We start from the raw sequence: 14,036 nt of genomic DNA on the forward strand, positions 1-14,036 counted from the left end.
AGACTCTCTCCTAATATGCTTTTTTATGTGATGTAGCTCTTTCCTATTAATATTTGTTTCATGCTTTCAAAATGATAGTCATTCCCTTTGATAAGGGAGACAGAAGCAAAGCAGGTATTAAATAAGTCCCTTTTCTGTATGCTCTCCTAGTGAATGACTTTCCAATTTGCCCTAAACTGCTAGCTCTGAATTTAACCGACATACACACATGCATACAGACACACGCACACACACACATATATAAAAACAGGCACTATACTTTTAACTTTTATAGCTCATTTATGTTTGTCTTCTTGACACTTCATTTTTGTGTTAATGCTTATTTATTCATCTTAGTAATCATTTCTATATTCTTTTCTTTGCCTTTACTTATCAGAGACCATACAGCTTTCACATTTTTTTAATGTTTTTTTTTTATTGTGGCAGAATACATATAAAATTTACCATCTGAACTATTTTTAAAAGCTGAGTCAGTGGTATATTGAACATCAAGTAGTTCACATGCTGCACCACCATTACCATTGTTTAGAAGTCTTTTGATCCTGTGCAACTGAAAGTCTGTCCATTCAACACTAACCTCCAGAATACCCCAGGCCCTGGCCACCACAATTTTATTTTTTGTTTCTGGTTTTGAATAATCTAAATCTCTCATACATGTAGAATCATAAAGTACTTGTCTGTTTGCGACTGACTTGTTTCATTTAGCATAATGTCCTTAAGGCTCATCTCTGTTGTAGCCTGTGTCAGATTTTCCTTTTCAAGTTGGATAATTCTGCTCAGAATTATCCACATTTTGCTTATCTCTCTGCCAGTAGATGCTTGTGTTGCTTCCATGTTTTAGCTTATGTGAGCAGTGCCGCACTCCACACAGTGTACCAGTGTTTCTTCAAGACTCTTACAGTTTTGGCAGGACAGGGAGAAATTGCAGCTTCTGTCCTCTGTCATTGAAAATGTAAGATGAGGGCCTCCCCAGTGGCTCAGCAGTTGAGCACTGGGTTGCGAAGCTGCCCGCAGCCTCTGCAGTGCCAGTTCGATCCCCGGCTGCTCCCCGGCCACCAGAGGAGGGTCCCACATGGCGGGCAGATCTCTCCTGCCGTCCACTGCTCCCCTCAGCAGTGTACTTGGGTCCTTCTGCCTGCTCTGCTCCCTGCCCTGGCTCTGGTGAATTCTCACACCCTCCCGCGCTTCTCTGACTGTACCCAGTGCTTGTATAAATAAATAAATAAATCTTTAAAAAAAAAAAAGAAAAGGTAAGATGGTAAAGCTACTGTGGAAACTGTACAATTTCTCAAAAACATAAAAATACTATAATGGTAATTCTACATTTTTTAGTTTCTAGTTTTTGGATAGTAACCATTCTAAATATATATGAGAATGATTTACTATAATTTTGATCTGTGTTTCCCTAATGATTAGTGTTATCAAGTATGGAATCATGTGCTTATTGGTCATTCATTTATCATCTTTGGAAAAATGTCTCTTCAAGTCCTTTGTCCACTTTTATTTATTTATTTATTTATTTTGGTGGTTAAATTTTAGGACTTGTCCATACATTCTGAGTTATAGTTTCTTGTCAGAGGTAAAATATACGAATATTTACCCCTGTTCCATGGGTTATCTTTCTGCCTTGTTGCCAATGTCTTTTAGTAAACATGTTTTTAAAAAGTTTTTTTTTATTTAAATTTTATTTTTATATTCCCCATACAATTACAACCCCCTTATTTTGACTCCAACCACTCCTTTCCCCGCCCCCCACCCCCATAGAGTGTCTCTGGTTCATAGTTGTTTGTTGATTTTGATTTTTACTTTCTTATAGTTATTCTTTTTCCTGGTCCCTTATTTAAGTTTTCTAGATTCCTGCTATGAGTGAGACCATCTGGTATTTTTCTTCTTTCTGGCTTAATTCACTGAGCATGATCCCTTCCAGCACCATCCATGTTGCTGCAAATTGCATGTGTTTATCTTTTTTGAATGCTGAGTAATATTCCATGGTGTATATGTACCACATCTTCTTGATTCAGTTATCTATTTTTGGGCATTTGGGTTGTTTCCAAAGCTTAGCTATTGTAAATAGTGCTGCTATAAACATAGGGGTGCAGGTGCTCTTTGGAATTGATGTTTCTGTGTCCTGGTGGATCATATGGGAAGCTCTATGTTTAGTAGGTCAAGAAATCTCCACACAGCTATCCATAATGGTTAGGCTAGTTTGCACTCCCACCAGCAGTGCAGGAGAGTTCCTTTTTCTCCACAACCTCACCAACATTTGTTGTTGCTAGTTTTTTAATATGTGCTATTCTCACTGGTGTAAGATGGTATCTCATTGTAGTTTTGATTTGCATTTCCCTGATTACAAGAGATGTTGAACATTTTTTCATATGCCTGTTGGCCATTTGCATTTTCTCTTTAGAGAAGTTTCTTTTTAGCTCTTCTGCCCATTTTTTGACTGGAAAAATTTCAATGTCATTCTTCAAAGAAATAGAGCAATTATTGATGAAATTCATATGGAATCACCAAAAACCACAAATAGCCAAAGCTCTCCTGAAAAAAAAAAAAATAGAAGGGAATGGAGGCATCACACTCCCAGACTTCAAACTATACTACAAAGCCATAATCATCAAAACTGCATGGTATTGGAACAAGAACAGACACACAGACCAATAGAATCAAATAGAAAATCCAGAAATTAACCCACAGATTTATGGTCAACTAATCTTTGACAAAGGAGCTAAGAATATGCATTGGAACAAAGAAAGTTTGTTCAATAAATGGTGCTGGGAAAACTGGGTCACTACATGCAAAAGAATGAAGCTTGACTACTACCTAACACCATGCACAATAACCAACTCAAAATGGATTAAAGAACTAGACATTAGACCTGAAACCATAAAATACATAGAAGGAAATATAGGCAAAACACTACATGATATGCACATCAAAGACATATTTACAGACACATCACCCAAAGCAGTGATAGTGCAGGCAAGGATAAAAAGCTGGGACTACATCAAATTAAAGAGCTTCTGCACAGCAAAAGAGACAATAACAAAAACAAAGAGAAACCCCACCGACTGGGAGAACATTTTTGCACACAACACTAATGATAAAGGACTGACCACAAAAATCTACAAAGAGCTGTTTTAAAAAAGTTAACGCAAACCAGTTTGTCTATTTTTTCTCTCTGCACTTTTGATGTTAGATCCAATAAATCATTACCAACTCCAGTATCAGAAGTTTTAGCCCTATGTTTTCCTCTAAGAATTTTTTAGTTTGGTTGTAGAACTTACATTGAAGTCTTTGATTCATTTTGAGTTAATTTTTTACATGGTGTGAGGTAAGGATCCAACTGCATTTATTTATTTATTTGTTTGTTTGTTTGTTTGTTTGTTTGTTTATGCATTTAATACCTAGTTTTCCCATCACTGTTTCTTGGAAAGATAGTACTTCCCTGTTAATTAGACTTGGCACGCTTACTAAAAGTCATTTGATCATGTAAAAGGTTTAGTTCTGAGTTCTATGTTCTGTTAATTTGATTGAAGGGATCAATCCTTTACATTTAAGCTAATTACAAGTAAGAAGGGACTGACTTCAATCATGTTATATATACACATAAATGTGTGTATACATATGTGTGTACACATATGTAGTGTGTACACATATGTATACCTGATATTTTTGTATGTTCCTCATTTCCTCTATTACTGAAACCTTTTGTGTTCAGTTGAGTTTTTGTAGTAAAATGTTTAAATTTCATTCTAATTTTGTATTTTTTATAATTATTTTTGTGTGTTGTATATATTTGCTATAAATATGCTATTATTATTTATAAGGGAAAAATGCTAGTATTATCTCTCTTAGAAATAGCTAGCAGTAAAAAAGCATATCTGCATGGTGAATACACTTTGAATTATTTTTCAGAAACTGACAAATTATTTTCTATCATGGCTATGCCATTTTATATTTCCTCCAGTAATTTTTGAAAAGTGATTTAGTTTTTCTGTGGCATCAGCAACCTTTGGCATTGATTCTCTTTCATGATAGCTCTTTAATGATTGTGTGGTGGGATGTCATTGTGGTTTCAATTTGCATTTCTGTAATGATTAATGCTATTGAGCATCTTTCTATGTGGTTATTTACCGTTTCTGGATTTTCCTTGGCAAATTGTCCTTCAAGTCTTTGCCCTTGTTTTTGTTGAGATACTTAACCTTCTTATTGAGCTAAAGAAGTCTTTATATATTTGAGTTGCAATTTGCAAATATGTTCTTCCAATCCATGTGTTGTTTTTTTCCATTTTCTTAATAAGATATTTAAAAGGTGAAAACTTTAAATTTTGATGAAATTTAACTTACCAAGGTTTTCTCTTAAGATCACATTTCTGTGCCCATTCTAAGAAATCTTTGCTTCACTGAATGTAACAAAGATCTTATCCCATGTTTTTGTCAGATTTTGTATTTACTTTTACTTTTATATCTAGAAGTATTTTTTAAGGTTTTGTTTATTTTTGCATAGACTAACTGGGGTTCAAGCCAGAAGTACAAGGGATGAGAGGATTTACCAGAGACAGAGTGGGGAGCAAAACAGACAGATTGACTGAAATATACTGCTGAGGGAAGCAGTGGCAAGACAGGAGAGGTCCGCCATGCCATATGTGGGTTAGCTTCCTGGCTGGAGATGGTTAGCCTGGTTAGCTTCCAGGCATCATGGTGGTAGCTCTGAGACTTAACCTCTAGGCCACCAGGAAGGCATGAAAACTAGAAATACTTTAAATTAATTTTTTAATTGTGTGAGGTAAACATCTAAATTCTTTTATTTTTATATTTTGGCACAAAGATATCCAAGTATTCCTGTAACATTTGTTGAAATGACTATTTTTTCCCTATTAAATTTCCCAAAGAACTATACAAAGAATCCTTTTACTCCATCATACTCAATGCTGGAGGTTTCCCCACTCAGATCAGCACTTTTATTTTTTTTTAATTGCATTTTTTTTTAGTTGAACTAACATTGGTTTACAACACTATATATGATTTAGAGTTATAGATTCACAACTCTTCAGATGTATATTACCACACCTCACCCACCACCAAGGCATAAATAACCCTTAAACATAGTCCATTGGATACCCCCTCCCCCTTACCTACTTACCCCCATCTTCCTCCTGGTAGCCTCAGTTCTATAGTCACATTTCTTTAAGGTTTGTTTTTATTTAATTTTTTTCTATTCCATTATTTTGTTTCTTTATATTCCACATGAGTAAACTCATCTGGTATTTGACTGTATTTTTTTTTAAAGATTTATTTATTTATGCATACAAGAGCTGGGATACAGACCAGAGTTGTGGGGGAGGGGTGAGGTGAGAGGATTCACCAGAGACCGAGTGGGAAGCAGAACAGCAGATTGACTGAAATACACTGCTGAGGGGAGCAGCGGGCGAGATAGGAGAGGTCTGCTGTGTCATATGGGTTGTTCCCTGGCCAGGGATTGAACCTGTGCTGCAGTGGCTGTGGTAGCTTCATAGGTTGCATCTTAACCCATTGTGCCACCAGGGAGGCCCTTTGACTATATCTTTTTTATTTGTCTTAGCATAATTCCCTCTAGTTTCACCCATGTTGACACAAATGGCAATATTTCATCTTTTTTATAACTAAGTAGCATTCCACAGTATAATTAAAGTATGGCATCTTGATCCATTCATCTGTTGTTGGGCACTTAGGTTGTTTCCATAATTTGGCTACTGTAAATAGTGCTGGAATTAACATAGTTGTGCATATAGTTCTTAAAATTAGTGCACTCTGCATTCTTTGAGTAGAATGAATTTGCTAGGAGAGAATTTACTGTACCATATGGCAGACCTATTTTTAAAAACTTTCATTTGTTATAAAATCTTTCAACAATTGGGTTAGAAAATGATGAAATATATATATATAATAAAATTTAAAAAAGAAGCATAATCAACATAGTGAAATTCATTTATGCCAAACCCATAATCAGCATCATACTCAATGTGAGACAGTGATGTCCACTTTCACCACTACCATTGAGCACAGTATTAGTGTCCTTGCTGGAGCAATGAGGCAAGAGAAAGCTATAAAAAGAATTCAAAGTGGAAAAGAAGATGCAAAACTATCACTATTTGTAGATAACATGGTAATATACATTAAAAAATCCTAAAGACTCCACTAAAAATGGACTAGAAATAATAAATAAGTACAGTATAGTGAGACTACAAAATCAAGATATAATGGTTACATGCCTATATGCAATCAACAAACAGAAAAAAGAAGAAAACAATCCCATTTGCAATCACATCAAAGAGATTTCAATATCTAGGTTAAGGGCCTCCCCGGTGGCTCAGCGGTTTAGCTCTGGCTTGTGAAGCTGCCTCCAGCCTCTGCAGCACCGGTTCGATCCCCAGCTGCTACCCAGCCACCAGAGGAGGGTCCCACATGGCGCGCAGACCTCTCCTGCCACCCGCTGCTCTCCTCAGCAGTGTACTTCGGTCCTTCTGCCTGCTCTGCTCCCCGCTCTGGCTCTGGTGAATTCTCTCACCCTCCCGTGCTTCTGACTGTACCCAGTGCTTGTATAAACAAAACAAACAAACAAACAAACAAACAAATAAATAAATAAAACATGCCTCTTAAAGAAAAAAAGAAAAAGAAAATAAAAAGAAAAAAAGAATTAAAAAGAAAAAAGAATTAAAAGAAAAGAATTAAAAAGAATTAAAAAGAAAAAAAGAAAAAAAGAAGAAAATAAATAGAAAAAAAAAATCTAGGTTAAGCCTAACAAAAGAGGTCAAAAAAGGGCTTCCACAGTGCAAACTACAAGACATTGTTAAAAGAAGTAGAAGACAAGAGGAAACAGAAAGATATTCCATGGTCATAGATTGAAAGAAAATATATGTTCAGAAAATATTATTAGATTCTATCATGTCATTAAAATTGAGTCTACCACTCATGAACATTGATGAATTAGCAACAGCTCTTAGTTGAAGGTCTTTGCCTTTTGTGCAGGTAACTTTACTACTCACCTCCATTTTCTTCCCCTAGAGAGCACGGTCTGCATCAGCAGACCGCCTTGCCCTCTGACAAGGAAGCTGCCAGTCATCTGGAGGGCTGGTGGAAAGGGAAGTTGGAATACTTACTCCCCAGTTCTGTGTCTCAGTGGAGGGTTGCTCTGGAGCTGGCTACATCCCTCTATGAATGGTTACAGCTTCTACCAAGTGATGCTCTTCATACAGTCCTTTCTGACTCCGCATGCTGTGGCCCTTCATCCTAGGGCTAGAGACTGTGTGGGAATTTGGATTGTGAAGGTGCCTAACATCCCAGAACTGTAAAGAGTGCCTCACCATCCCTTTCATTTTACACAAATGATGTAGTTTATGCTTACCACCTTCTTCTGAAATTTTAGTATCTGTTTACAAGAAGGCCCCCTAATACAAACAAAAAAGTCCAAACATCTGATGGACTTTCCTGGTTGACAAACATGTCACAGGTTTTCACAGCCACTGGTGGGGATATTAAAGTATGTGCTATGTGATGGGAAGGTTGTGCCTGGTCTCTGGGACTACACTGTCTTTTCCTACCATTGTTGATCATATGCTGTATCCTTTGCTGTAATTAATCTTGTCCACATTAGAACTAGCCCACCTAAAACTAGGGCTGGGCTTCAGGACCTCTGTCATGATGGTAAAGGAATGCTGTGACCAGGCTCCAGAGTGCTGCTTCATCTGTCTGGTTTACTTGCACTTTGCCCATCCCTTTGAAAATAGTCTGCTTTTAAGCTCTTTATTTATTTACTTAATATAAGTGTGCTCCCACTTTTTTCCTGAAACCCTGTCTGTCCTCAGTGACTGCAGACAATTCATATAAAATATTGATAATTATTTGATTGAGTCATGATTTAAGAAAAATTTTTAACAAATAGATGAATAATTTTTAAAGTCAGTTAACACAGCAAACAGTACCTTTGACATCTTATTTAATGAGAACATCTGAGTAGATCATGCTTCTCTAAAGGGATGATTTTTGCATCTTGTTTAACCAGAAAAGGCAAATAAACTGGTGGTTGATTGACCTTTAAGAATAGTTAAAATGCTGTTTTTTTCCTTTACCTTTAAATCTTCTGGAGAGAGGGAAGGATATGAAGGCCTACCCTCAAAAATAGGGAGCCTAAGAAAAATACCCAGTGATAAGAGACAGTGTTTACATGGCTTGTGTTTATATTATACAAAGTTCCACTGATATAGCAAGGTGTGTGCTCTATCATCCTGATGGAAACAACCAACTGTAACAATTTTTGCACCTTTTACAGTTGCTAATGAATTTACATAGTACACTCAGATTATTTCTTGCTAATATTTAGACTATTTAGCTCCTAAAACATCTAGAGCTATGTGTATCACCAACTGTTATTTTTTCTTTTACTCTGTGTTCTGCGAAACAAAATGAGGTATTGTGTTTAATGGATTGGAAAACCTCTTTTTAAAACCAAAAATATTGTACTTCTTAAATTTCAAGATTCAGCAGAACTTAGGTATGTCAACTTTACATTAATTAAATGGAAAATATTGTTACGCAACATGGGATTGTTTCTCAAAAAAAAAAAATACACACACACACACAAAGAATTTCTTCATATAAACTATTGTGGTTTATTTCCCCAATATATTTATGTCAGCTGTGTTGACCTACAAATTTGTTTTATGCTTATAGATAAAAAGCTTTTGTTTTAGAGAACTTATGATGTATACCTCTGGTTTATTAATGTCTTGGTAAACCACATGTCTTCTTGTTAAAGTAATCTTGAATCAGAAAGTCCTCTTTGCTGGATCTCTTACTTCAGTTTACTTGTGTGCTTATTGATTGCCTTTGCTAATAAATGCTCTTTCCATTGTAATTTAGCTCCATCCCAGCAACCTCCACCCAGAGGACAATTTCAAAGTTCTTCGGCTATCAATCTCTCTTGGAGCCCACCTGGTTCTCCAAATGCCCACTGGCTTACATACAGCTTATTCAGGGATGGTTTTGAAAGCTACACAACTGGGGATCAATACCCATACGGTGAGTTTAGAGGTTTGGTGATGGAAAGATGTAATATTCTGAGAATTGACACATTAGTTAAGTTTTTTGACACTGAGGATAAATGTTGTTGTGGTTTCCTCTCTCTAGCATGAAGTATTTCAAGCAGAGAAAGAATCACCAATCTCACTAGTAATCAAAGAAATGCAATAAAAATGAGTTTATTTTTTGGTAGGTGCTTAATGCTTATCAGATCCTCAAGATTATAAAGGGTCAATTCTATCCAGCACTGATGAGGGTGTAGAGAGGCTAGAACTTACATAAGCTGCTGGGATATCTGTGTGGGTTTTTTGTCTTTTAAAGATTTATTTTTATTTATGCATACAAGAACTGGGGTATAGGCCAGAGGTGTGAGAGGATTCACCAGAGACAGAGTGGGGAACAGAACAGGCAGATCAACTGAAATACACTGCTGAGGGGAGCAGCGGGCGAGTCAGGAGAGGTCTGCTACGCCACGTGGGTATCTCCCTGGCTGGGGATTGAACTTGCGCTGCAGTGGCTGGGAATAGCTTCATTGTACTATGTCTTTAACCCCCTGAGCCACCAAGGAGTCCCTCTGTGTGGGTTTGTGTGAGATAAATTGTTAAAATGTAGAGATGAACATTACCCTTTTGCATACCGAGCCTAATTTAGGAAGCTTATCTCAAATGAATAATCAGAAATGGACACAAAATTGTGAAAAAATTTAAACCTACATTCTTTGTAATAGTAAAATTTAAGGAAAGTTTAGACGCTCAAAAATCTTTCAATAACTTATGGCCATAGCACAATTTTGGTATTTTAGTAAGGTAGGATATGCTAATGTGTGAAATAATATCTTAGTTTGCATGTCAATGAGTAGAGAGTGATTAATTGTTCATGACATATTGTCCAGTGTAATCAAAGGTGTTAAAATAACCTATTAACAATATTTTAATTAAAAAATAGGTAAAAATATAGTTAGAGGACTTATCAGAAACATCTTTGGCTTTCTCTGGGTTTTATTTATTTATTTTTTTTTATGCTGCTAGTCTGGTTTAATGAGCTACATCACATATACTGACATACGCGAGATTTCTTCCTCATTAGCTCTTGAAATCCTTTCATGGAGAGTCTACCATTCTAAATATAAAGTAGGCAGCAAAAAGCATACTCAATTTGATAAAATCTTTTAAACTATTACATAGTATTTGTAAGTGTTTATGCTTGTGATACAAAACCAAAATTATAAATCATAGTACAAATTTTATATTATTTTGTGCTGTGATCCATAACTTTGTTTCCCTCCCTTGGTTTTGGATTACTAGTTGGTCCTTATTCTTTTCTTTTTTTTTTTTTTAATTAATATCTCTGGGTTTTAAAGATAACAGAAAATTTATCAGATATTTCTATTATGGGTTCAGCTTTTCAAATTTTCATTTAAATGTGGACTTTTTAAAACAGTGGAGCCAGAATACTAACATTCAAGCAATTAACGTAAGTATGGATATTTTGCCATTGCCACCAAAATTAAACCCAAAAGCATAAAGTTCAGTTGGAAGAGGAAGGATGTGAACCATCCATGAAGTCTAGCTTTGCATGTGTAACTTCCACAAGATTTCAAAGGAACTTGTAGAACTCAAACTATTGAGACCCATTGTTTTAAAAAATATTTATTCAAGACAGTGAAGAAGTAGATAATTTTGTATTCTTCTACCTCCGTTATATTTGGAAGCTGGTTTTAGAAACTCGTTTAAGAAAATTTGCAACAATGATTTCAAGTTTCCATTTTGTTATCTCTTTAACACCCACCTTTCCACTTTCTGGAGCATACTTGATCAGTTAGCAGAGTGTGTGAAGAACTATGTAGAAACAGTGAATTCCATAACCTTTCTTAAAATGACTCAGGCACTGCTTTGTTTGAACATACTGAATGGCTGTGAAACTCATATATAGTGCACAGTTTCATTTTGTCCATATGGTGGTGGTTTGCATTTTGCCCCTACTTCTCCACGACTTATACCTTCCTTATGTCCACCACTTTCTGTTAACCCTGAATGTCTCTTCAGTTCTGCAAGTCTTCTTGGAAGTTAATGGAAACTCTGAACTTCATGATGCAGATTGCAAAGGAAAATGAACATCTGTCTACATCTGCCATGTTGGCACAGCATCCTAAAAACCTGCTACTAGAATGTTTATTTTCATCCAAATAGCAGCATGATCCAGGTGTCCTGAAACTTAAACTTTTGTGATTGGGGAAGAGAGTTCTAAAAAATATTAAAAGTGATTTCAGAGATGACAGTTCCACGGGTTGAATTATTTCTGAGGTTGTGAATTCGGGTCACTCTACAAACAGCCTACAGCTTAGTTCAATGATAAAATTAGCCATCACTTAATTTTTAATCATTCAGTCCATGTTTTTCCTGGTAACATATTGTGCTCTTTTTTATAGAACATTACATGTGAATACAATCTCTGGCTCTTTTTCATGATTGCACTAATACAGAATCCAAAAAACAGCTTCTTACATAATAAATGTGTATTCATTCACTAATAAGACATTTATATAATCCTATTAAACAAAGTATTAGTTCCTAAAACCTTACTTTTCATTAAAAAATGCCACTTCTGGCATTTCTTGACAATCACTATAATTAATGATGTGAAAATTATCTGCATGATGGCATTTGAACAGTAAGTACAATTGGCTAGTGCTGTCAGAACTTTGTATCATTCTAATAATACCCTCATGTTTATTACTTTATTTCCAGTGTGTGGATAGCATGTGTAATATGAAAAGGAAACAGTACTTATATTCAGTTGGATGAACACAAATCTTTGGGTTAAATAAAGGCATTTGGAATTATAGGTGGAGAATCATTGAACTTTTCAAAGAAAATTAATAGTGTTGTCTTCCAAGCAAGTTTGAGCATTTGGTTGAGAACATTATAGAATTCCTTGTTAAAATAATACCTTTTCCTGGCTGGCCTGATGCACTGTGGGACTCTCTTGCACAGTAGTTTCCAACCTATGATCATGATACAATTGTGAATTATCTTTGATGCATGCAAGTTATTAGTGAGAGCTTGCTAATAATGGTAGGATAATTTTAAAGTTTCTGAATCATATACTTTTTCCCTAAGAAGGGGTAATTTCATATTTTTAAATATTTTTATTGCAGTAACATTGGATTATATCATTACATAGGTTTCAGGTATGTGTTATTGTAAATTGACATCTGTGTATGGTACATTATATTCACCACTACAAGCCTAATCCTGTCTTTAAAAAAAAATAAGTTACTGGTGGCGCAGTAATTGAGTGCTGGGTTGCGAGGCTGCCCGCAGCCTCTGCAGCACCAGTTCAATCCCCAGCCACCAGTGAGGTTCCCACACACACAAAAAAAGTTACATCTAATGGTTTCTGTAAATAAATTTTTGATAATTTACATCCTCCTTAGCTGTCAGAAGTTCTAGAGAAAGGTATGGAAGTCAAGTAAGCACATTGGGATTGTCCATAATCAGTTATTTTTGTTTTATTTATTTTTATATTCCCCATACAATTGCAACCCCCTTATTTTGGCCCCAATCCCTAATGTTACCTCCCTTTGAACCCTAGACATGTGGCAGATAGGTATTTTTTGCATCATAGGTGGTTAAGAGAGCAACTAGTTAAGGAAACAGCACTCTTTCCATAGCAGTGAATTTTAATGTACTAGTTAGAAAATCATGTTATCTTTCCTACCTGAGTTTGGAACTAAAGGAGAACTAGACAATGGAGTCAAACAGATGGAAATTAAAAATGAAAGTCAACTTTACTGTTGATTAAAAATCAGACTCGAGAGCCTCCCTGGTGGCGCAAAGGGTTAAGATGCAACCTATGAAGCTATCCGTAGCCACTGCAACAGGAGTTTGATCCCAGGGAGCTTCCCACATGGGGCAGCAGACCTCTCCTGTCGCACCCGCTGCTCCCCTCAGCAGAGTATTTCAGTCAGTCTGCCTGTTCTGTTTCCCACTCTCTGGTGAATCTTCTCACCCCCCGCACCTCTGGCCTGTACCCCAGTTCTTGTATGTATAAATAAATGTTTAAAAAAAGCAGACTGGAGAATGTACCCTGTCTTCCAAAGACAGATTGGAAGGAGAAGCTATCAGTGGGCACATCTGGGCATGCTTTGCCCCTCCCCCTGCAAATCACTATCAGCTCCATCATGCCTCACTTGCAATTTTAAGAGTGTAGACAGAGTCCACAAAAATGTGAATCTCGGCAAGTATTTGCACAGGGAAAGAGAAGGTAATCTTTGGACAAATCCTTGGACCACCCAAAGCTGAAGGTCCCTGAGCAGCATAGCATCTTCTTCAGTCAGGAAACCAAGAAGCCCTATAGATGAAAAGCAGACCCCAGATGCCTATGGTTCCTTCTGCAAGTACTTAAATGGGTGGCAGCTGCCCCTCACCATTTTTCTGTTTCACTATGATGTGGTGTGATTACTGTCCCACAGAGAATGGAAAAATCCAGATGCAGGCTGATCAGGTACACTCACTGCCATTAATCTTTTTAACCTCTTTTTCCTACCTTTTCCTCTCTCTCTCTCACTATCCTTTCCATTAAGAAGTGCTAGTTGCCAGAACTTGTCTTGTATAAACTCTCCATTGATGATGACAAATGTCCAAAATCTTTCAGCTTAAACAACAACAAACATTCATAATTTCACACTTTCCATGGGTCAGAAATGGGTCCCTGGTCGGCCAGGTGATAGTGTAGCAGCAGCCATTATCCCAGCCCTTACTCTAGATTGTTAGTGTTTAACCAGGCACCCAGTTCCATTAATGACACACAGTTATTTCTGTTTCAGAGAACTTTCTCTATACCTCCTATGAAAAGGACATCATCCTATATAAAGAACAAATCAAGAGCTTCAACAAGCTTCAAAATATTCTTCATTATAAAAGACTTTTTATATACCACTTATTAGAGATGTAAACAGTACTTGTTTTATTTTAATTA

The 14,036-nt window shown here is 36.3% G+C and overlaps 1 protein-coding gene across 1 annotated transcript in view; it reads left to right on the forward strand.

Annotated features, from left to right (window-relative positions):
• Window positions 1-14,036, forward strand: part of USH2A (usherin) — a 635,462-nt gene that overhangs the window by 146,508 nt on the left and 474,918 nt on the right. Inside the window, 1 exon segment of the mRNA XM_037497740.2 lies at window positions 8,898-9,056. Within this exon segment, the coding sequence (XP_037353637.1) occupies window positions 8,898-9,056 (159 nt within the window).

Source organism: Talpa occidentalis, unplaced genomic scaffold, assembly GCF_014898055.3.
Source record: "Talpa occidentalis isolate TD23 unplaced genomic scaffold, MPIMG_talOcc4v2.1 talOcc4.8, whole genome shotgun sequence".
Taxonomy (NCBI): Eukaryota; Metazoa; Chordata; class Mammalia; order Eulipotyphla; family Talpidae; genus Talpa; species Talpa occidentalis.